The sequence below is a fragment of the Schistocerca serialis genome, chromosome 10 (assembly GCF_023864345.2).
Source record: "Schistocerca serialis cubense isolate TAMUIC-IGC-003099 chromosome 10, iqSchSeri2.2, whole genome shotgun sequence".
In the NCBI taxonomy this organism is placed as follows: Eukaryota; Metazoa; Arthropoda; class Insecta; order Orthoptera; family Acrididae; genus Schistocerca; species Schistocerca serialis.
This window is the reverse complement of record NC_064647.1, coordinates 86,515,153-86,539,802: the sequence shown is the minus strand read 5'-3', so window position 1 is coordinate 86,539,802 and position 24,650 is coordinate 86,515,153. Positions and strand designations below refer to the sequence as shown.

Sequence of the window (24,650 nt, the reverse complement as noted above, 5' to 3'; positions counted from 1 at the left end):
ATTAGATGGGTAGATCACATGAAGCATTGAATAGAATTGGGGAGAAGAGGTGTTTGTGGCACAACTTGACTAGAAGAAGGGATCGGTTGATAGGACATGTTCTGAGGCATCAAGGGATCACCAATTTAGTACTGGAGGGCAGCGTGGAGGTAAAAATTGTAGAGGGAGATCAAGAGATGAATACACTAAGCAGATACAGAAGGATGTAGGTTCCAGTAGGTACTGGGAGATGAAAAAGCTTGCACAGGATAGGGTAGCATGGAGAGCTGCATCAAACCAGTCTCAGGACTGAAGACCGCTACAACAACAACAATTCCAAACGGCACATTGATTAGGAAAAGAAGTCAAAGTGTGTGGGTAAATCGATTGGGGTCGCTAGTGCACGAGTTAGTACCTTGCCAGCTGCTGAATCTGTGAGGGTAATTGCCTTAATGACAGTATTTCGCGTTGTTTTAATCTACGAAGTGGATCATAAATTTAGCCATAAACACTTTCTCCTGTTTTATGTAAAAAATTGACTGCGAAAAGGAAAACAAAACCGCACATTTCTCACAGCTTAACGTGTTCTTTCTCGCAGACGATTCAACAGTTTGTATTTAGTATTGTATGACACCATTGTCTATATCTACAATGGTTGAAGCTGTACCTTGTCTGCCGATAGTTAGTCGAGAAGGGATTCACCCAACCGAATCTTTCCTTCAAATCGTGTAAACTGAAACAAAATAATTTCTGTAACATTATGAATTTATTGAAATGGAATCAATCTGAAATCAAAGTTCCGGAGTCGTAACGGATCGCGCTTCAGATATTTGTATTCCATTTGCCTCCAAGCGCTGTCTACGCTCTTCGTCAGTCTTGTTGACTCGGCAACCATGTAGCTGGCTTGCGCTGCGCGTACACCTTCCGATATTCCGACGTCTCACTGGCGGCATTTTTTCCACAGAAATAAACCATGAACTGAAGTCAATTCAGTGTTCGCAACACCACATTACCACGAAGCTCCATCAGTTCAATCTCTTTTTTTTTTTTTTTTTTTTTTTGGTCATGAGTCTACTGGCTGGTTTGATGCGGCCCGCCATGAATTCCTTTCCTGTGCAAACCTCTTCATCTCAGAGTAGCACTTGCAACCTACGTCCTCAATTATTTGCTTGACGTATTCCAATCTCTGTCTTCCTCTACAGTTTTTGCCCTCTACAGCTGCCTCTAGTACCATGGAAGTCATTCCCTCATGTCTTAGCAGATGTCCTGTCATCCTGTCCCTTCTCCTTATCAGTGTTTTCCACATATTCCTTTCCTCTCCGAATCTGCATAGAACCTCCTCACTCCTTACCTTAACAGTCCACCTAATTTTCAACATTCGTCTATAGCACCACATCTCAAATGCTTCAATTCTCTTCTCTTCCGGTTTTCCCACAGTCCACGTTTCACTACCATACAATGCTGTACTCCAGACGTAGAAATTTCTTCCTCAAATTAAGGCCAGTATTTGATATTTTTGCCATAGCGAGTCTGCTTTTGATGTCCTCCTTGCTCCGTCCGTCATTGGTTATTTTACTGCATAGGTAGCAGAATTCCTTAACTTCATTGACCTCGTGACGATCAATCCTGATGTTAAATTTCTCGCTGTTCTCATTTCTATTACTTCTCATTACCTTCGTCTTTCTCCGATTTACTCTCAAACCATACCCTATACTCATTAGACTGTTCATTCCATTCAGCAGATCATTTAATTCTTCTTCACTTTCACTCAGGAAAGCAATGTCATCAGCGAATCGTATCATTGATATCCTTTCACCTTGTATTTTAATTCCACTCCTGAACCTTTCTTTTATTTCCATCATTGCTTCCTCGATGTACAGATTGAAGAGTAGGGGCGAGAGGCTACAGTCTTGTCTTACACCCTTCTTAATACGAGCACTTCGTTCTTGATCGTCCACTCTTATTATTCCCTCTTGGTTGTTGTACATATTGTATATGAACCGTCTCTCCCTATAGCTTACCCCTACTTTTTTCAGAATCTCGAACAGCTTGCACCATTTTATATTGTCGAACGCTTTTTCCAGGTCGACAAATCCTATGAAAGTGTCTTGATTTTTCTTTAGCCTTGCTTCCATTATTAGCTGTAACGTCAGAACTGCCTCTCTCGTCCCTTTACTTTTCCTAAAGCCAAACTGATCGTCACCTAGCGCATTCTCAATTTTCTTTTCCATTCTTCTGTATATTATTCTTGTAAGCAGCTTCGATGCATGAGCTGTTAAGCTGATTGTGCGATAATTCTCGCACTTGTCAGCTCTTGCCGTCTTCGGAATTGTGTGGATGATGCTTTTCCGAAAGTCAGATGTTATATCGCCAGACTCATATACTATACACACCAACGTGAATAGTCGCTTTGTTGCCACTTCCCCCAATGATTTTAGAAATTCTGATGAAATGTTATCTATCCCTTCTGCCTTATTTGACCGTAAGTCCTCCAAAGCTCTTTTAAATTCCGATTCTAATACTGGATCCCCTATCTCTTCTAAATCGACTCCTGTTTCTTCTTCTATCACATCAGACAAATCTTCACCCTCATAGAGGCTTTCAATGTATTCTTTCCACCTATCTGCTCTCTCCTCTGCATTTAACAGTGGAATTACCGTTGCACTCTTAATGTTACCACCGTTGCTTTTAATGTCACCAAAGGTTGTTTTGACTTTCCTGTATGCTGAGTCTGTCCTTCCGACAATCATATCTTTTCCGTATCCCACTTCTTTGCGTATTGATTCTTCCTGACTAATGTCTTGAACTTCAGCCTACTCTTCATCACTACTATAATGTGATCTTAGTCTATATCCACTCCTGGGTACGCCTTACAATCCAGTATCTGATTTCGGAATCTCTGTCTGACCATGATGTAATCTAATTGAAATCTTCCCGTATCTCCCGGCCTTTTCCAAGTATACCTCCTCCTCCTGTGATTCTTGAACAGGGTATTCGCTATTACTAGCTGAAACTTGCTACAGAACTAAATTACTCTTTCTCCTCTTTCATTCCTTGTCCCAAGCCCATATTCTCCTGTAACCTTTCCTTCTACTCCTTCCCCTGCAACTGCATTCCAGTCGCCCATGACTACTAGGTTTTCGTCCCCCTTTACATATTGCATTACCCTTTCAATATCCTCATACACTTTCTCTATCTGTTCATCTTCAGCTTGCGACGTCGGCATGTATACCTGAACTATCGTTGTCGGTGTTGGTCTGCTGTCGATTCTGATTAGAACAACCCGGTCACTGAACTGTTCACAGTAACACACCCTTCCTATTCATAACGAATCCGACACCTGTTATACCATTTTCTGCTGCTGTTGATATTACCCGATACTCATCTGACCAGAAATCCTTGTCTTACTTCCACTTCACTTCACTGACCACTACTATATCTAGATTCAGCTTTTGCATTTTCCTTTCCAGATTTTCTAGTTTCCCTACCACGTTCAAGCTTCTGACATTCCACGCCCCGACTCGTAGAAAGTTATCCTTTCGTAGATTATTCAATCTTTTTCTCATGGTAACCTCCCCCTTGGCAGTCCCCTCCCGGAGATCCGAATGGGGGACTATTCCGGAATCTTTTGCCAATGGAGAGATCATCATGACACTTCTTCAATTACAGGCCACATGTCCTGTGGATACACGTTACGTATTCAATCTTTAAAACACACCAAAGATATCACCACCGATAGTGCACTGCAATATCGCTTTCACTCGTATTGTTTGTGGCAAACTATCAATATTCAGTTGTTATTGTCATGAAACTTGTGACACCAGAACTGTCAAACAGACAGTCATACTTCTATAACTAAGGTTTTCATATAAAAATAACCTCCAAATTTCCGACTTTGCCGGTGGATTTTGCAAAAATTTTCTTTCATACAAATCTTGTCACGACAATTACAACACAACATAAACAACGACAACAACAATAACAACAAAATCAGCAAGATCGGTCGAGCCGTTTGATACGTGGTACTTACTGCAATTAAGGATAACGTTGGAGGGTGGACCCACCAGTATAACTTTCTTTTCACACAACCTGTTTATTTAACAATACAGGGTGGTCTATTGATCATGACCGGGCCAAATATCTCACGAAATAAGCATAAAACGAAAAAACTACAAAGAACGAAAGTTGTCTAGCTTGAAGGGGGAAAATAGGAAGCCCCAATTTTTATTACTTATTCGCGTAGTACGTAAATAAATATAAACTGTTTATGTGATCACTCTAAGCTTGTTGATACCAGTGCCTACCAATTTTAATTGTATAATACAGCACTGAGGATGGTCACTAAGTTACCGAAAATCGATTTTGCGGATAATAAAACAAAACAAAAAAAAAAAAATACGACCAATGCTGTTTCTCCTTCCAAATATGTTCTGGCTTTATTTACGGTCAAGAGCTGATTAATTAGAACATTAATTATCGGGAGCAAACGAGAAAGGAAAGGCCATATAATAGCGGGACAAACCACAAACGACCACTAGTGTCTTAGTATAATACCACTGCCTATATCTACGACCAAAGAGCCGATCGAGTGAAATTCTGAGGGTCCGGTACCGATAAGAAAATAATAAGGAGAATAGTGAAACAAATCACCACGATGATTACAGAAAGTTGCTCCCCTTTATAGCAAGCAGTTCCATGGATCCACGGTACGTCGCAGCAGTTACTGAGTGGTGCCGATGAAAGCCAGGTAGAAGGGGCAGCCAGAGCACGAGCGGTCGTCCGGCACGAATGTTGCCAACCACCCGACGGGATGTCGGCCTGCTGCTTGTAGTCGACGCTGACCCCGGTCAAGTACCCCGGTATCTTCGCTCTGCGCAGGCCCTCCTTGCGCAGCACGTAGCTTCGGCCGCTCGGACCTCGTGACCACCTCTTGTCGCGACGCTACCACCAATCCCCAAACTTCGTGCATCCCTCTCGGGCCAGCGAACGTCGTATATATGTAGGCAAGCAAAGACTCTCTGACTCTCCCCCTTCCATCCTGTTTTCTCCCCGCCTACCCTGTCTCTACCTCCCTTCTCTCCCCCGAGTCCTTTGCTCTCCCCCCCACTGCCTTTCCCACTCCTTCTGGCGTCCTTCCAGCCCCCCTTTTTTCTATGTCCCCTCCCTCCAACCCCTTTTTTTCCCTTTCCTCTCCTCCCCGCTTTTACCCCTTCATCGGTCCGGATGTCCCCTCACCCCCCCCCCCCCAAAGAAAAAACTGTCGCCGTGTCGCCTCTACAGTGCTGGTTAAAGTGAGTGTCCAGTGTTGTGTCCCATGTCAGTGTTGCCAACAGCCACCACACTGTCGCTAGTTGTGTTTTTATCTCATACGAAAAGACAGCAGACTGTCGCCGTGTTTTTTAATTGTGCATGGCTCCTCCCTGTGTGTCTTCACACGATCGTGAACGCCGTGTTTTTGTATTTTACATTCCGCCACTTTCTGCTATTTTACTGTTTTTAACAAAGTCACCGTTTTGTCGCATTTTTTATATATACCTTTGTTCTCTCACAATTGTTTGTTTAACTTTACTCTCGTCTGTACAGCAGCGTATTACGCAGCTGTCAGCCTGTTCTCCCCTGGTGGGGGGGAGGGGGTGGGAATCGAAAATCAATAAAGGAAAAAAAAAAGACTTTCTGAGGACACAATCCACAGATACCGACTCTTCCTCATAGATATTGTCAATGGGGCCGCAAGAGGGATAGTCGATACTACACCTGGGCCAGTGGCGCCAGACAGAACACTACTAACTCAATGGTGCCACGGCTCACCGTTCCCAAGTGAAGTTCCTTCCTACATCGGAACTTGATTTTTAGTTATGTAAACAAAATACAATTTATATTTTGTAAGCATACAAAATACACAATCATTATGTGCAAAACAAACAAACAACAAAAGAAGACATGGACTCCAAGTTCCTCTCTCACACATTGATTTTTGTTTCTTCCCATAGCAGTACAACCGTTAATCCTGCTATTAACTGCCTCATTTATGTGCTGCACCAAAACTACCGAACCGCACAGCGGAACTGTATACATGCGTATTACACAAGTGGATGGATTATTTTCTAGAAACTGGTCGAGATTTTTTGACCACCCTCTAATACGGCAAAGCAACAGCGACTGTGGATTCGACTGAGGTTCAGGCGATCTTGTGACGCAACAATGTTATCCGCAGGGCATCCTAACTGGACACCTCAGGCAGGCACATGGGCGAAAGCAGGCCGTGTCCGCGTCTGCTGGAAAAACTTGCCAGACGAGTTTGTCGAGTCTGCCGCGTCCGTGCGTTCCAAACCACTTTCATGTGAATCGCAGAGGGTACTTCGCACTTGTCTTGTGACAGCCAGAGCGAGAGCACCAGCAGCAGCGAGTACTGTTTGCATAAAGCGTTTATTTTGCATTTTGTTTACGACCTTCCACTAAGGAAGGGATTCTATTTGTGTTTATCTGCTCTGCATAGTAACTAACAGTTCTTGATAAAACTTTACGTAGTTTTCGTGTTAGATTTCTTAGTGTTCTCTTGATCGTTTAGAACAGAAAGCGCCCTAAAACCGTCTTTTGTTTGTTTCGCGGCCGTTAGCCACTAGTCACTTGAATCAGCAGTTGTCTTGTGACAGCCAGAGCGAGAGCACCAGCAGCAGCGAGTACTGTTTGTATAAAGCGTTTATTTTGCATTTTGTTTACGACCTTCCACTAAGGAAGGGATTCTCTTTGTGTTTATCTGCTCTGCATAGTAACTAACAGTTCTTGATAAAACTTTACGTAGTTTTCGTGTTAGATTTCTTAGTGTTTTCTTGATCGTTTAGAACAGAAAGCGCCCTAAAACCGTCTTTTGTTTGTTTCGCGGCCGTTAGCCACTAGTCACTTGAATCAGCAGTTGTCTTGTGACAGCCAGAGCGAGAGCACCAGCAGCAGCGAGTACTGTTTGTATAAAGCGTTTTTGTACTTATTTGCTGCGCTTAGTTTTTAAATAGTTTTTCTGGGAAAACCTAGCGTAGTTTTCGCGTCTCGTATTTCAGTGAGTGTTTCTTGATTATCAGAGTAGCTCATCAGAAGATTATCTTGGGAATTTGTCACCGTATAGAGTAGGGTAAACATAGTCATGTGTAGGGACTGTGGTTGTTGTGAGCGGACGCAAGGAGAATTGGCCACTCTTCGGGGGCAGGTGGAGGCTTTGTCTGTTAGGCTCATCGAGCTCGAGGCGCAGGCGTCGGCTCGTAGTGGCGTTGGGGCAACTGTGGTGAGACCTATGCCTACTTCGGTGGCCTTGGAATCACATGGAACCCCTGATGTCGCTGCGTCTTCCGGCAGTGAGCATCTTACCGGTCAGCCATCACTCCAGGGTGAATGGCGGACAGTGGTGGGCTCGCGCGTGCCTGGTCGAAAGGCGAAGGTGGGATCTGGCCGCGTGGCAGCTGCCTTACCCCTTTCCAACAGGTACGGGGTGCTTCCTAGTGGTGATGACATCGTTTCCGAGCCACCACAGGATGCCTCGCCTGTTGGGCCAGTGGCCGATTCTCCGGCAAGGTCCCGACAGTCACAGAGGGCGGGCCTATTAGTTATAGGGAGCTCCAACGTTAGGCGGGTTATGGAGCCCCTCAGGAAAATAGCGGGTAGGTCGGGGAAGAATGCCAGTGTGCACTCGGTGTGCTTGCCGGGGGGTCTCGTCCGTAATGTGGAGGAGGCCCTTCCGGCAGCTATTGAACGCACTGGGTGTGACCGGCTGCAGATAGTAGCACATGTCGGAACGAATGACGCCTGCCGCTTGGGTTCTGAGGCCATCCTTGGTTCCTTCCGGCGGCTGGCTGATTTGGTGAAGACAACCAGCATCGCACGCGGAGTGCAAGCTGAGCTTAATATCTGCAGCATAGTGCCCAGAGTCGATCGCGGTCCTCTGGTTTGGAGCCGTGTGGAGGGTCTAAACCAGAGGCTCAGACGACTCTGCGACTATAATGGTTGCAAATTCATCGACCTCCGTTATTGGGTGGAGAACTGTAGGGCCCCCCTAGACAGGTTAGGCGTGCACTACACACCGGAAGCAGCAACTAGGGTAGCAGAGTACGTGTGGCGTGCACACGGGGGTTTTTTAGGTTAGAGGGACCCCCCCTTGGGCGAAACGATTGAATACCTGACGGCTTACCAGAGAGGACATTATCATCGTTGATAAAGAACGTCCGTCCTCAGAGACCAAAAACAGGAAAAGTTAACGTAATATTGGTAAACTGCAGGAGTATCCAGGGCAAGGTTCCTGAATTAGTATCTCTTATTGAAGGAAATAGTGCGCATATAGTATTAGGAACGGAAAGTTGGTTAAAACCGGAAGTGAACAGTAACGAAATCCTAGACACAGAATGGAATATATACCGCAAGGATAGGATAAACGCCAATGGTGGAGGAGTATTTATAGCAGTAAAGAATTCAATAATATCCAGTGAAGTTATTAGCGAATGCGAATGTGAAATAATCTGGGTTAAGTTAAGTATCAAAGGTGGGTCAGATATGATAGTCGGATGCTTCTATAGACCACCTGCATCAGCAACCGTAGTAGTTGAGCGCCTCAGAGAGAACCTGCAGAACGTCGTGAAGAAGTTTCGTGATCATACTATTGTAATAGGGGGAGACTTCAATCTACCAGGTATAGAATGGGATAGTCACACAATCAGAACTGGAGCCAGGGACAGAGACTCTTGTGACATTATCCTGACTGCCTTGTCCGAGAATTACTTCGAGCAGATAGTTAGAGAACCAACTCGTGAAGCTAACGTTTTAGACCTCATAGCAACAAATAGACCGGAACTTTTCGACTCCGTGAATGTGGAAGAGGGTATCAGTGATCATAAGTCAGTGGTTGCATCAATGACTACAAGTGTAATAAGAAATGCCAAGAAAGGAAGGAAAATATATTTGCTTAACAAGAGTGATAGGGCACAAATCGCAGAATATCTGAGTGACCACCATCAAACGTTCATTTCTGAGGAAGAGGATGTGGAACAAAAATGGAAAAAATTCAGAAACATCGTCCAGTACGCCTTAGATAAGTTCTACCGACTAAGGTCCAAAGCGAGGGGAAAGATCCACCGTGGTATAACAATCATGTACGAAAGGTACTACGGAAACAAAGAAAGCTTCATCATAGGTTTAAGAGTAGTCGAATCATAGCTGATAAGGAAAAGCTGAACGAAGCGAAAAAGAGCGTAAAGAGAGCAATGAGAGAAGCATTCAACGAATTCGAACATAAAACATTGGCAAACAATCTAAACAAGAACCCTAAAAAGTTTTGGTCATATGTAAAATCGGTAAGCGGATCTAAATCCCCTATTCAGTCACTCGTTGACCACGATGGCACCGAAACAGAGGACGACCGAAGAAAGGCAGAAATACTGAATTCAGTGTTCCGAAACTGTTTCACTGCGGAAAATCGTAACACGATCCCTGACTTCAGCCGTCGCACGGACGCCAAAATGGAAAATATTGAAATAAACGATATCGGAATTGAAAAACAACTGCTATCACTTAGTAGCGGAAAAGCATCCGGACCAGACGAGATACCCTTAAGATTCTACAGTGATTATGCTAAAGAACTTGCCCCCTTTCTATCAGCAATTTATCGTAGATCGCTGGAAGAACGTAAAGTACCTAGCGACTGGAAGAAAGCGCAGGTCGTTCCCATGTTCAAGAAGGGTCATAAATCAGATGCGAATAATTATAGGCCTATTTCGGTTACGTCAATCTGTTGTAGAATAATGGAACATGTTTTGTGTTCTCGTATTATGACGTTCTTAGATAATACAAATCTCCTTCATCATAACCAACATGGATTCCGCAAACAGAGATCATGTGAAACTCAGCTCGCCCTATTTGCCCAAGAAATTCACAGTGCCGTAGACACTGGCGAGCAGATTGATGCCGTATTCCTGAACTTCAGGAAGGCATTTGATACGGTTCCGCACTTACGTTTAGTGAAAAAAATACGAGCTTACGGAATATCGGACCAGGTTTGTGATTGGATTCAGGATTTCCTAGAAGAAAGAACACAACATGTCATTCTTAACGGTTCAAAATCTGCAGATGTAGAGGTAATTTCGGGAGTACCGCAGGGAAGCGTGATAGGACCTTCATTGTTTACAATATACATAAATGACTTAGTTGACAACATCGGTAGCTCCGTGAGGCTATTTGCAGATGACACGGTTGTCTACAAGAAAGTAGCAACATCAGAAGACTCGTACGTACTCCAGGAGGACCTGCAGAGGATTAATGCATGGTGCGACAGCTGGCAGCTTTCCCTAAACGTAGATAAATGTAATATAATGCGCATACATAGGGGCAGAAATCCATTCCAGTACGATTATGCCATAGGTGGTAAATCATTGGAAGCGGTAACGACCGTAAAATACTTAGGAGTTACTATCCGGAGCGATCTGAAGTGGAATGATCACATAAAACAAATAGTGGGAAAAGCAGGCGCCAGGTTGAGATTCATAGGAAGAATTCTAAGAAAATGTGACTCATCGACGAAAGAAGTAGCTTACAAAACGCTTGTTCGTCCGATTCTTGAGTATTGCTCATCAGTATGGGACCCTTACCAGGTTGGATTAATAGAAGAGATAGACATGATCCAGCGAAAAGCAGCGCGATTCGTCATGGGGACATTTAGTCAGCGCGAGAGCGTTACGGAGATGCTGAACAAGCTCCAGTGGCGGACACTTCAAGAAAGGCGTTACGCAATACGGAGAGGTTTATTATCGAAATTACGAGAGAGCACATTCCGGGAAGAGATGGGCAACATATTACTACCGCCCACATATATCTCGCGTAATGATCACAACGAAAAGATCCGAGAAATTAGAGCAAATACGGAAACTTACAAGCAGTCGTTCTTCCCACGCACAATTCGTGAATGGAACAGGGAAGGGGGGATCAGATAGTGGTACAATAAGTACCCTCCGCCACACACCGTAAGGTGGCTCGCGGAGTATAGATGTAGATGTAGATGTAGATGTACCACGTATTTACCTCCTGCTTTTGCGTACGGAGCGCGAAAAGGATGACAACTGTCACCTGCTTTCGGTGTAGTCAGTCGGAAACTTGCCTTCGCAGTCCGTGGAGGAAGGATTTGTTTGGCGTTGTATTACACTCTTACGGCGTATTCCTCGCTTGGTATTGGTTCAAATGGCTCTGAGCCCTATGGGACTTAACATCTGAGGTCATCAGTCCGCTAGAACTTAGAACTACTTAAACCTAACTAACCTAAGGACATCACACACATCCATGCCCGAGGCAGGATTCGAACCTGCGACCGCAGCGGTCGCTCGGCTCCAGACTGTAGCGCCTAGAACCGCTCGGCCACTCTGGCCGGCAGTATTGGTTCTTGCAACATTTTGAGTCCGCTTCCGCGGCATAGTTTGTCTCTTCTCTTACACGGTACATAAATATACAGAAACATAACTAAATAGTATTACGCACATATATTAATCTAATAAATAAAAAGTTCATGCCGCCATAAAGGCGGAGGCAGGACACAGCACCCCTACATTAACATCCGCTAACAGCTGATCAGACACTTTTTAAGCAGACAGTGTAATTACTAGAAATATCTACAAACAGGGATACGTTGTGCCATATCTGCATAAATCAACCCACAGAATTTTAGAATTGGAGTAAGAATTAAAATCCATGGAGAAGAAATAAAAACTTAGAGGTTTGCGGACGACATTGAAATTCTGTCAGAGACAACAAAGGACCCGGAAGAGCAGCTGAACGGAATGGACAGTGTCTTGAAATGAGAATACAAGATGAACATCCACAAAAGCAGACGAGGATAATGCAATGTAGTCGACTTAACTCGGGTGATGCTGAGCGAATAAGATTAGGAAATGAGACACTTAAAGTAGTAGATGAGTTTTACTCTTTGGGGAGCAAAATAACTGATGATGATCAGAGACGATATAAAATGTAGACTGGCAATGGCAAGGAAAGAGTTTCTGAAGAAGAGAAATTTAGTAACATCGAGTATAGGTTTAGGTGTCATGAAGTCTTTTCTGAAAGTATTTGTATGGAATGTAGCCATGTATGGAAGTGAAACATGAACGATAAGTAGTTTGGACAAGAAGAGAATAGAAGATTTCGAAATGCAGAGCTACAGAAGAATGCTGAAGATTAGATGGGTAGAACACATAACTAATGAGGAGGTACTAAATAGAATTGGGGAGAAGAAGAATTTGTGGCACGACTTGACTAGAAGAAGGGATCGGTTGGTAGGACACATTCTGAGGCATCAAGAGATCATCAGTTTAGTATTGGAGCGAAGCGCGGAGGGTAAAAATCGTAGAGGGAGACCAAGGTATGAATACACTAAACAGATTCAGAGGGATGTGGATTGCAGTAGTTACTCAGAGATGAAGAAGGTAGCACAGGATAGACTAGCATGGAAAGCTACATCAAACCAGTCTCTGGACTGAAGGTCGCAACAACAACAGAATTTCAGACCCTCATTCCTTGCAGTTCGTGTGAAACAGGTACCTAAGTGCTGAAAAACTGTCATTTACAAGATGGCACTGAAAGATTTCTTTGTACTTTGCTCGCATGTGTGCTGCCCTGTCTCCTACTAACCACAACATCCGCAGGCCAGATCCTCTCCATAATCTTCTTCCACTCTTGTTTTTCTTCTCTTCAACCTGTCTGACAGTTTTCTTCAGCTAAGGAAGCATCTGATTTCTCAGTCCTGCGCGAGCCAATTTGTTAAATGGTATGAATTGCAAAAAACTGCGATAAGCGGTCGAGCCTTCTTAAGTACTACGTCTGTTGTCTCCATTATACAACGTAGTTACGTTGATGTCCTTTATATCACAGGATGATGTTGTTGGGCACCTAAGCCAGACCAGCTTATTGAATCTTTGATTACTGTGTCGCGAATCGTAAATAGTAGGCATAAAATCGTACTGAATGCTTTCAACGAAAATTATTTTGAACTATTGCACTCGGAATGTAAATGGTTGCGAAAACATACTTCACCTCTCAGCGACAAACAATCTTGTGCAAATAGGGATCACCATGACTGATGCAGGGATCAGTGACCACACGATCGTTGTAGCAAGACTGAATACAGTAACATCCAAATCCACCGAAAACAAAGCCAATGATATATATATATATTTGAAAAAGCGGACAAAAATTCTCTCGATACCTTCCTAAGAGACAGTCTGCACTCCTTCCAGTCTATGTAAGTGTACACCAGATATCGCTTAGAATTCAGAGAAATAGTATCGACGGCAATCGAGCGATATATACCAAAGACATTAATAAAAGATGGTACTGATGCCCCATGACACACAAAACAGGTCAGAACACTGTTGCAGAAGCAACGAAAAATACATGCCAATTGAATAGAACGCAAAATCTCTCAGACTGACGATGTTTTATGCTGAAGCTCGAACCTTAGTGCGGTCTTCAATACGAGATGCACTTAAAAGTTTCCGCAAAGAAATTCTGTCTCGAAATCTGAAAAAGATTCTGGTCGTACGTAAAGCGCACCAGCGGCAAGACACAATCAATACCTTCGCTGCGCTATAAGAATAGTGATGCTACGGATGACAGTACCCCTAAAACAGTTTTTCTAAACACGCATTGCCGACATTTCTTCGCCGAAGAAGGTGAAATAAATATTACAAAATTCCATTGAAGAACAACTGCCAACATGAGTAACTTCGCGCAAGATATCCTTGATGTAGGATATCACTTAACAAAGGCAAGGTCTTCGCGTCGATTTCCATTAGAGTTCTGGAACGTACAATGTCTTCGGACACTACGAATTACTCAAAGATAACGGTCTATCGACACATAGTGAGCTCGGATTCTGAAAACATTCTTGTCAAACACAAATAGCTCTTTATTTTCACGAAGTAATGAACGACCGCGACGGTCGCAGGTTCGAATCCTGCTTCGGGCATGGATGTGTGTGATGTCCTTAGGTTAGTTAGGTTTAAGTAGTTCTAAGTTCTAGGGGACTTATGACCACAGCAGTTGAGTCCCATAGTGCTCGGAGCCATTTGAACCACGAAGTAATGAGTGCTATCGGTAGGGGATCTCAAATTGCTTCCATATTTTTACATATCGAGAAGGCTTCCCCCCTCACAAACGACTTGTAATCAAATTTGTGCCTATACAGCATCGTCTCAGTTGTGGCAATGGAACTTCCGTTTCGTGTCACAAAGGTTACAGTCCGTAATAGTTTACAGAAAGTCACCGAGGAAAACGAAACTAATATCTGGTGTCCCGGCGAAGTGTTACAGCAGAGCCCTCTGCTGTTCCTTATCGATACAAACAATTTAGGAGACAGTCTGAGAAGCCGCCTTAGGTTATTTGCTGATGATGTTGTCGTTTATTGTACAATCAAGTCATCAGAAGATCAAGACCAATTGCAAAACGATTTAGATAAGATATTTGCGTGGTGCGGAAATTGGCAACTCACCGTAATTAATAAACAGTGTGATGTCATCCACATGAGAGCTACTACAAGGAATCCGCTAAGTTTCGGTTACACGATAAATCTCACTAATCTACAGAATGTGAATTTTTGCTAAACGATTTAAAGTAAATGACTCAGAATGGAACTATGGCATACATAATGTTGTGGAGTAAGAGAAGCGTTGTGGCAGAACACTTAGAAGATGGGGAGAGACTGACTATGCTACGCTTGTCCGTACTATCTGGAGTATTGCTGTGAGGGTCTGGCATCATTACCAGATAGAACTGACGTAGGGCATAAAAAAAGTCCAAACAAGGAAGCACGTTTTGTTTTACCACGAAACACCTTTCTTGTATTTGTAAATAATACATTTCAGCTATCATTCATCCTTAGGAATTTTTATTGGCAGATCTATATTTAAGCTAGAAACTAGCCATTATCAATGCACTATCATTTTTGATCAATGCATGTAATGCCTGTAGGACGGACTTCATCCACTGTTCATTGAATACTTTCTTGTATTTCCGTCGTTGCTTCTTCGATGTGTAGCCTGAACAGTAGGAGGCTAGGAATACATCCCACTCTTACACCGTTTTCAACCCGAGCATTTTGTTTTTGATCGTCCACTCCTATTTTTCCTACTTGGTTCCTGTGCATACTTTATATTACCCGTCTTTCTCTATAGCGTACACATATTTTCCTAGGATTTAAGAACATCTTCTACAAATTTAACACGATGAATGCTTTTTTTAGGTAGGTAAATACTATGAAGATTCCCTATTTTTTCCTCACTTTTGTTTCCATCGGCGAGCCCAACGTTACAACTGCTTCTGCGGTGCCTTCGTCTTTCCTAAAACCAAACTGATAGTCACCTAACAAACCATCATCATTCTTTTCCGTTCTGATATGTATTATTCTTGTGAGCAACTAGGATGCATAATCTGTTCAGCTGACTATACCATAGTTCTCACATCTATCTGCTCTTGCTGTCTTCGGGATTGTGTGGATGTCATTTCTCGGAAAGTCTGGTGATGTGTCTGAAAACTTACAGGTTCTTTTTACGGATGAGTATTATGTAAGAGTTTCCGTAGTAACATTAAATAAATTTGTTCGTTTCTACAGTAATCATGTAAATAGTTGTCGGTAGTTCCAAAATGCGAAAAGTATTAGACAGAAAATCCAGCGCTTGCGGGTCGCATACGATTCGTGTAGAATTTTTTCTCCTTTTCCCTGGCGTTTGTTGCACATTTCTCTGGTGTTCTCGCACTCGCAATATAAAATCGTGACGAATAGCGCAGGCCTTATTTGTAAATTCTGTATCTCTCCCACTAATCAACTTGCGAGAGCATTCTGACTGGTTGAAAACACTCAAGAAACAGTCGAAGGAGAAGTTTCTGAGCGACTCGCTTTCTGGCTGAATTACGAGTACTCTCTGGCAATATTGAGGACACTCTTGGATGCGTAACAAGACGCCTGTCGTGTGAAATAATTCTCGATCACCATGTAATCATTTAAAAGCTGTAGCTTTTGCAGTATCAAATATCTACATCTACATCTACGTGATTACTCTGCTATTCACAATTAAGTGCCTGGCAGAGGGTTCAGTGAACCACCTTCAAACTGTCTCTCTACAGTTCCCCTCTCGAACGGCGCGTGGGGAGAACGAGCACTTACATTTTTCGGTGCGAGCCCTGATTTCTCTTATTTTATCTTGCTTATGTAGGTGGGTGATAACAGAATGTTTTCCCAATCGCAGGAGGAAACTGGTTATTGAAATTTCATGAGAAGGTCCCGTCGCAACGAATGATTGCCACTCCAATTCACGTATCATGTCTGTGGCACTATCTCCCCTATTTCGCGATAATAGGAAACGAGTTGCCCTTCTTTCAACTTTTTCGATGTCATCCGTTAGTCCCACCTGATGCGGATCCCACACCGCACAGCAATACTCCAAAGGCGGACGAGTGTGGTGTAAGCAGTCTCTTTAGTAGACCTTCACGCTTTTACAAGTTGTCCTACAAAGCTATTTTCATCCCAATTCCGTACAGTACTCCTCTTCAGTTATTCGATCTACCCATCTAATCCTCAGCAATCTTCTGTAGCACCACATTTTAAAAGTTTTTAATCTACATTTGCCTCAACCGTTTTTCGTCAAGTTTCTCTTCCGTTCATGGCTACACTCCAGATAAATTCCTCCAGAAGTGTCTTCCTAATACTAACATTTATGTTCAATATTAGTTAATTTATCTTCTTTAGACACGGTTATCTTACTATTACTGGGTTGCAATTTGTATCCTCTGAACTTCGGCCACTGCCAGTTTTTTCCTGCTGGGATATGCAAACTTGTCCGCTACTTGTAGTGTCTTATTTCCTAATCTGATTCCGTCGGCGTCGCGTGATTTATTTCGATTACTCTCATTACCCTCGTATGTGTTGATATTGATCTGGTGGACTCGTTTTAATACACCATTCGTTCCAAGTTCTTTGCTGTCTTTAACAGAAATACAAAATCTCAAACTTTTTATTTCTTCTCTTTGAACTTTTGCTCCCGTTTGCAAATTTCGCCTTATAATGGAGAGATCGAATAACATCTGTGATTGGTGAAACCCCTGTCTCATCTTCGTCGACTACCGCTTCCCTTTCACATTTTCAACTCTCGTGACCGCAATTTGGTTTCTGCACAAGCTAAAAACACCTTAGTTCCCTGTGTTTTTCCCCGTCACCTTCGGAATTTTAATGGGCATAATTCGTAGTCATACTTCAATCAGTATTGTCAAACAGACTTTTTCTAAAACTACAAATGCTATAGATGATTCTTCGTCGTCTGAGATAAATAGTAGAGTCGGTATTACCTCTCATGATCCATCATTTTTCTAGAAACCAGACTGGTTTTCACCGAAATCGTCTGTTACCAGTTCTTCCAGTCGTCTGTAAATAATTTAGGTCAGTATTTTGCAGTTATGACATATTAAACTGAAGATTTGTCACTCGACGTCTTTGAAATTGAATTTATTACATTCTTCTTCAACTGTGAGGACATTTTTGTGAATTTAAGAGTTCAGAGGAACTACATAGCTTTGTAATTTCGACACCATTTTTCGCAACATTTGATATTTAGCGATATTTATTAAACACCACATGCATTGTATTCTAAACGATCCCAGCATACTGTCTCTTTGGTTTTCTCTGTGTGACTGATTCCCTGTTTCATGGGTGTTTTACCGAATTGTTGTTTCCATTTTCTGAACAATATTTCGACGAACGACGCATCCACTTTCTGCAGGTTCTGTGAGTTTTGCTGTACGTATCCTCACTGCCTGGATCGCAGTCAAACTTCCAACTATTATCGCTTTCGCTCCACTGTTTATAGCACAGTTCGACTTCCGAAGCCCACTACGCCCTAGAAGCCTTTCTTTTTCTTTTTTGTCAGATCACGCGCTGATAATCCGTGAAATACACAGTCTCTCAACGTCTCACAACTATTGTGAATGGGATGGTCGGCGAGATTCTAATAAATTGAATGCCGAATCCACTACTGTGATGGAAACCACGGTCTTGGACAGCGTCGTTAAGAATTCTATCGACATAAAATTTTTTCTCATTTTAAGAGTGGTGAAGGGCAACCCCATTTTAATTGTTAAAAACCATTCAAAAGCCAAGATCGCATAAAATATTTCTTTATCGAAGACAATTGGTTTCAACAGTTTTTACTGTCATCTTCAGCTCTTAAACATCTTTTGGTGGTAAAATATGACCATTTTACCCGTAACCTCACACACAAGACTTCAAGTGGATAAAAGTCATAAACGTTCGCTAAAATATTTAAAAACAAAAGCACCTTGTCCAAAAGACCGTGTCCATATACATATTGCTCACAGATGCTTATTACATCACACAAACACGGTACACAATAGCACATCTGCTTACATATGCTGGACACATGCTAAACAGTGCGAATTCGCAAGATGACGGGTAGTTGCCTGATTTTTAATCGGCCCATCTTAAGTGCTTATTGTTTGAGAATGGTATTCTGTCTTCGCAGACCTGGCTGTACGATATGCCTTAGACGTGGTAGTCAGTGAAGAGGAACAGATGTGGTGCAGTCTGTCGTTACCCTCACTGCTGTGTTTGTCTGAACTTGGATTCTACTCATACGTGAGTTATGCACACTATTCGGCAGCAGAGTAGACAAGGTCTGAAGAAGAACATCTAAGCGTTGTGGCTTTGCGCCACATAAAGAACCTGTCGGCTTCTGTGTGATGTTACTGCTCGATCTCAGTTTTGCTGCGGTGTTTAGTATGTTTCTTGTACGACAAGCTCCTGTCTTGGGAAGTCTTGGCGGTGGAGGACGTGACCATTAAAGGTTCCATTTAGCTTTGCATTCGCCATTCTGTTGTTAAGGTAAAAGCTGCTAACTTCAGTCTTCACTGGACTCGTTGTTAATCTCCACTTTTTGAAATATTCATGCAGTGGACCACTAAGATGTAACTCTCACATAATATGTTCCTTATGAGCCTAATTATATTATGGCAGTATGTAAAACTTAAGAGTTTTCTCGTTTCCATACTACATCATAAGCGGCTGTAACATGAATGAAAGCGTCGTTTAGTAGTTGTTGGAGCCCAGCTTTCATGTGTGAGTTTAAGGTAAGTACTTGACATGTACAGCTTCTGAATACTGCTTATTGCATGGGAGTATCTTCACGGGCCTTTGGACCGATTCTGTTAAGGGTGCTTCTTTCCAAAATCTTGTATCAGCATCTCAGGAATACGTTTGGACTACAACTGACAGCTTTATTTATTCACTGATTTGCCAGGCTTCAGTATAGCAATGACTCGTTCTTTTGAAGGCTTCCTGAAAGTTACCCAACCGCATAATACTAATGAAGAAGATCGCAAGTCATTTACGAGTCTCATTCCCACAATTGATGAGGAACTCTGCGTGTATCCCATCGAATTCTGGAGCTTTGCGTTTTCTCGTTTCTTCGAATGCTGCACTGCGTCATCTAAGGTGAAGTCCCTGGAATACTTTGATTTGTTGGATGCCTTGTGCTACAGATTGCTAAGCTTTTTCTTAACAACTCTTGTATGTGGTTTATATGAGGGGCTATGGAGGGAGATCTATTTGCAATCTGGTCTGGCGTTACTCCGGGGTCTTTGCAGGTAGGAGATCGACTTCCTGCTACTTTTTAAGAGACTCCATGGATCTCTGCTTGACCTCGTAAAATACAGACTCTCGGTTTTTTGTTCCCTCATTCTTTACGAGCTTCATCATGGTGCTTTAGTAATTCCTATCCTGTTTCTCACACATTGGTGGTTAAATAGGACATATAGTTCTTCACAGTCATTAGTCTAGTGTAGAATGTATTCCTTCCAGAATCTTCTAGGCGCACGCTGTTTGCTATTGGTAAAACTGCTCCAGCGGATGCCTCATAATTTTCTCTTAATGGGACTGTCCATCTGATCAATTTATCACGTTTTTTGTAAAATTCAGTCCAGTTAGATTTTCTAAAGTTCCATGTTGATCTAGAGATTGATCTAATTAGAGGTATTTGCATTCCTACATCAGGAACTACTTGATCTAATTAGAGGTATTTGAATTCCTGCATCAAGAATTACTGGCCAGTCTTTGCTGTTTGGGAATCCTCCAATGATCTTTCTTTATTGAGAAGTGGTCCCTGATAATCCTGGGTTACAAAACATAAATTGGTTTTGGAACACCCCTTCGAAGTTATATTTACTTTCAATAAAAAACTAGGCTTATTTTGTTATGTTCAGCCCTACTTATACCATTAACACGACTACAGCCAACTAAGCTACTCACTGCAGGTTTGTTCTCAGGCGACCTCGCTAGCTGTTGAGCCATGGCATGGTGGGCGTGGCTGTTGATCCAGTCGGTGGTGTGGTGCTGCGCCGGCGTGTTGGCGGTGCTGTGGTGGCTGTGGGTCACCAAACCCCACGTCGACATCCCAGGGCCACCCACACTGCCCATCATCGGGAACGCTCTGGACTTCCTGGAGCATCCAGTGACTCTCCACAAGATTCGAGACTTCCACCGCCAGTACGGAGACTTGATGAGGTGAGCTCAAGGCGTCTGCTGGGAGAGTGATTAAATCCAACATAGCACACAGGCAGAAAATCCCACTGTCTAAGAGGCTGGCCCAAACTGGGCATTGCGAGCTGTCTAATCTTTGTATAGCAACAACGTAATAGTGGGCCAAGCGAAACTTCTGCAGACGTAGGAGCATTAGAGAATTGGGGCAAAAGTTGATCAGTGGCACATAACACAGGAAACTAAAGGTTGCACTCCTTCAAGTTACAAAAACCAGGAACACATCTGAGTGAGCCTGCGGTGCTGTTAAATGAGGTACCCAAAATCCAAGCTGGGCACGGGAAACAACAGGCCAAAACAGACAGGTCAGAAGTCATCAGACTCTGCAAACTTGGACACTGATGTCTTCCTGATGGCACTGGCATGGGTTCAGGATACACGTGGAGAAAGTGCATCTAACAGCGTAGTCCAGGCCAATGCATCAGAAGCCTCGTCTTATGTTATCTGTTGCCCATTAGCAACGTGGCTACATTCTCTACAAAAAGGACAAAGCGAGAGTGAGCGAAAGGAGAAGTGACTAACTTCTACCACTCCTCGCTTCTCTCCATCGCAGCTAGCCTACAAGCAGTCGCTGTATCGGTACGTGTTGGCCATCGGTTTGTAGCAGAACTGAAATGATGTTAGGGTGCCAGTAAATTGGAGCCCACGTGTCGGAAACGGGAGCGCGGGCGTGAGACTGCCAGGGAGCACACCATGATGCCATCTATTGGGAATTAGCGTGAGCTGACAGTAGCGGGAACTGGCGGAAAGGCACCACCACGCTATCTATCAGACAGTGCACTAAGCTCTCGGACTCAAATGTATTCTTTTTCTTGTTAATTATAAGTTATTAATGTATAATTTTAATGTTGTTAAGCGCTAGTAGTATATCATTTTGACTGGTATGAACTCCAGGGTAATAAATATAAAATGTCTTAAACACTAAACGATTTCGATAAAAATGTGGCAGGGTAAGGGCCCCACTCTTGGTGATACGAGCGTCGCTAGTGGTAGCTGGAGACAAAGGGACAGAACAATATAATGGCCTGGGGAGTATTGACGTGATCGGACGTGTGTAACTGTGCTCACGCAAAAGTGATTGTGCAACGGTGAAGAGGCGAATATAGTCGCCGTTTGTGGAGTAAAACGCGACGAATGGTTATCGAAGCAGCCTCTATGCCACTGGGGCCGATTGTAAGAGTTCCTGCATCCAGATATTATGGCGAACGTGCAGTAGCTTGTACGAGTGCTACGGCTCGTTGTTCCAGCCGCCATTAACGGCATGAGGCGCGAAGAGTTGCGTTATCCACATACATCTCACCACCAGCACCGGCACGTCCATCCAAGGCAAGACTGCTCGTAATTGTTAATTCGATCTTTATAAAAATGTAAAAGGAGAAAACCAGTTTTTCTTTTTATGCAATTACAGAAGACAGAATACAGTTATGAGTAAAATTACGATGCATGTTGTTCATTGTAAAGTGTAGTAACCTCAAACATAGTATAGTGAAATCAGACTGAGGCCACCATCGCCTCTTTCATTTACAATTATTTTTGTTGTACAATACTTTAGCGTACAAGAAGGTTGAAAATAGCAATGGTCACATCAGGATGAGTCGCCATTTTATAGTTAACTTAAATTTTTCTGAGTAACTTTTTAAATAACGTCACTTAAGCAATTCTATATCAATTGTTCAAAGAGTAATATCCAAAATCATTACCTAAAGTCTAAGGATAGAAATTTGTTAACCCAAGTTGTATAAATAGTCTTGGTAGTAATTACCAAGGCAACACACAGAAATTGAAAGAGTATTTGCTTTGTTGAATCACCTTGAATGCTCAGTAATAGTAATATTCAAAATTAAGTTTAAATTCAATTCAAGCCATTTTACTTTGAAACGAGCCAAAAATTGTTATAGTCTTTTGCTCCTTCAGAGCTGGGGACCGTAGTTATAAGTATTTTCAGGAGGATTCGACAGTAAGTCTGCTGCTCTCGTCGTGCTGATAGGATTATCCACTGCTGCTAGTAGTGATGATTGGATACATAAGCTCACTACCAAGTTAAGTGGGTCAGGTAGGCAGTGCTACCTTGTGAACTGTAGGGCACTGTAGGCCATGGATCGAACCCTTTCAATCATCACAGGCCTTTTGGGAAATAGTCCGGTTAGGAGTGTGCTTTAATCATTAGGTAAATACTGGCTAGTAACGGTCAAAATGTACATGCAAGTGAATTTAATAGATTAGCAATGTCCAAGTAGCACATAGTTAATGTTGTGCATTGGCGAGGGTAGGAGTGGAGTAAAAGTGAACTGAGCATGTGGCACCTGTGCTGTATTCAAATATTAACAACTTGAATTTACTACTATCTCTTACCATTAGGACTGAGCTGTTTACCGTTAAAATATGTAGCAGTAACCGCAAAGGCGTGACAGCTACAAGTCTGTATTGGTGATATACGTACGGAATTAGGAAGCGGGTCATTCCGTCAGGGGAGGGGGTTAAAACAACTGAGTCAGTTGAGAACATACCCCATTTACTGATGGAAGGATTCGGCAGTTCAGTCGCATGTGGCGACTGTGACAGGACTTACCAAGCTTCTAGAATAATGGCTGCAATAAAAGTGTTTTATATAAACTTGTAGTTTCAGGAAAAATTTTAAAATTAAAATTCTGTTGTAGACAAATACATCACAATTGGTAAGTTCAAGACGACAACCTGTAAAGCAGCAAAAGGAAGTCCAATAGTAGTAGTTAAACAAGTAATACTTAATTTAATAGAAATTTATATTAGTGAACCAAATGTATCTGTGGATGCAAGTCAAAAGGGAGAGGATATGGAATTAACAAGTTTGTTAAATAGGATGATGGTACAAATTCGAGAAGGGAATGCTAGTTCGAAAGCAGAAATGGATGAAATCCTATCTGGAAAAATAAAAGCCAATTTAGATATTTTGAATTCGCAAAGCCAACGTATCACAGAGGTAAACAAATCAGTAAATAGCATTAGGGCTGAAATAACAAATGTTCAGAGAAAAGTCACAGAAATAGAGAAATGATTTGATACCAAAATCCAGAAAAATTGAGAAATCAGTGGAACCTTTGGTTAGTAAAAAATTAGAACCGATAATTGAAAGTAAATTACAGGTAATAGTACCAGTTGTAAAGACAGAGATTCTAAAGAAATGGCAGCTGATATTGAAACACTGCACAATACCATGTTGAGATTTGTTGCAGGTGTGCAGAAGCAGGAAACTACACTGCGTAGTGAGATAAAATTGTTAAGTCAGCAAGTTCAGAATCAGACGTTTCTTAACTGAAGTGGTATCCCATTGATAATGAATAAATCAGAAATACTGAGTAGGGAGGAAAAAAACACAATCCTCAAAAGAAACAAGGTGGATGGCATCCAATGGATTTTATAAAAAATTGCGAATGTGTCTTACCAACAGACATGTTGTATAAAGAAAAAATTAATTTAGTAATAGACGCTTTAGCAAGTCATGCTAAACTTTGGGGATTGAATTTGGATATGGACAATTTGAAGTTTACAGACTTCAAAGAAAAGTTCCTAGAGGAATTCTGGGGCACACAACAGAGAGATAGGTTGTGGAGAGAATTCGTTGTATCCAGTATGCCAGAACTTGGGCGTGGGCTCATGAAAGAATACTGTGAAGAATGGTTCAAGCATTTGGAGTATCTTAAAGGTCATAGACCTGAATCGGAGATAGTGTGGGAGTTGTGGAAAAAGCTACGTGACGATTCAAAGCGTTATGTAGGAGGCACTTATCGAACATTCGATGAATTTTTAGAAAAAATTGAGAATGAAGATAGGTGGCGTGAAACTAGAGAGTTTCGAGGTTTCAGAAATCAGAATGCAATAGTGAAAGGTGGTAGGAATGAACAGCAAATTAACATGATGAGAGGAAGAGGTCAAGGAGGTAACAATCAGCGAGGGAGAGGAAACTATCAGGCAAACAGGGTGCAATATCAAAATCAGGAAAACTAAATGCCGCGCAGGTCAAGGGCCTAACGCGAGCGGAAAGAAAGAAATGGCCCAAATATAGGGAAGATCGGAGTAT

General features: G+C 42.5%; 1 protein-coding gene and 1 long non-coding RNA gene across 4 annotated transcripts in view; both read left to right on the top strand.

Moving 5' to 3' along the window:
• LOC126424544 (uncharacterized) overlaps positions 1–24,650 on the top strand; it is a 227,052-nt gene that overhangs the window by 64,314 nt on the left and 138,088 nt on the right. The gene's annotated exons all lie outside the window — the stretch shown is intronic.
• LOC126424543 (cytochrome P450 4g15-like) overlaps positions 1–24,650 on the top strand; it is a 176,315-nt gene that overhangs the window by 13,577 nt on the left and 138,088 nt on the right. For 2 of the 3 annotated variants that reach the window (XM_050087286.1, XM_050087287.1), the window contains exon 2: positions 20,323–20,560. In XM_050087286.1, the coding sequence (XP_049943243.1) occupies positions 20,346–20,560 (215 nt within the window). In that variant the 5' untranslated portion in view covers positions 20,323–20,345. Of the gene's footprint in view, positions 1–20,310; positions 20,561–24,650 lie in introns of all 3 variants that reach the window. The other variant, XM_050087288.1, reaches the window with a different exon arrangement.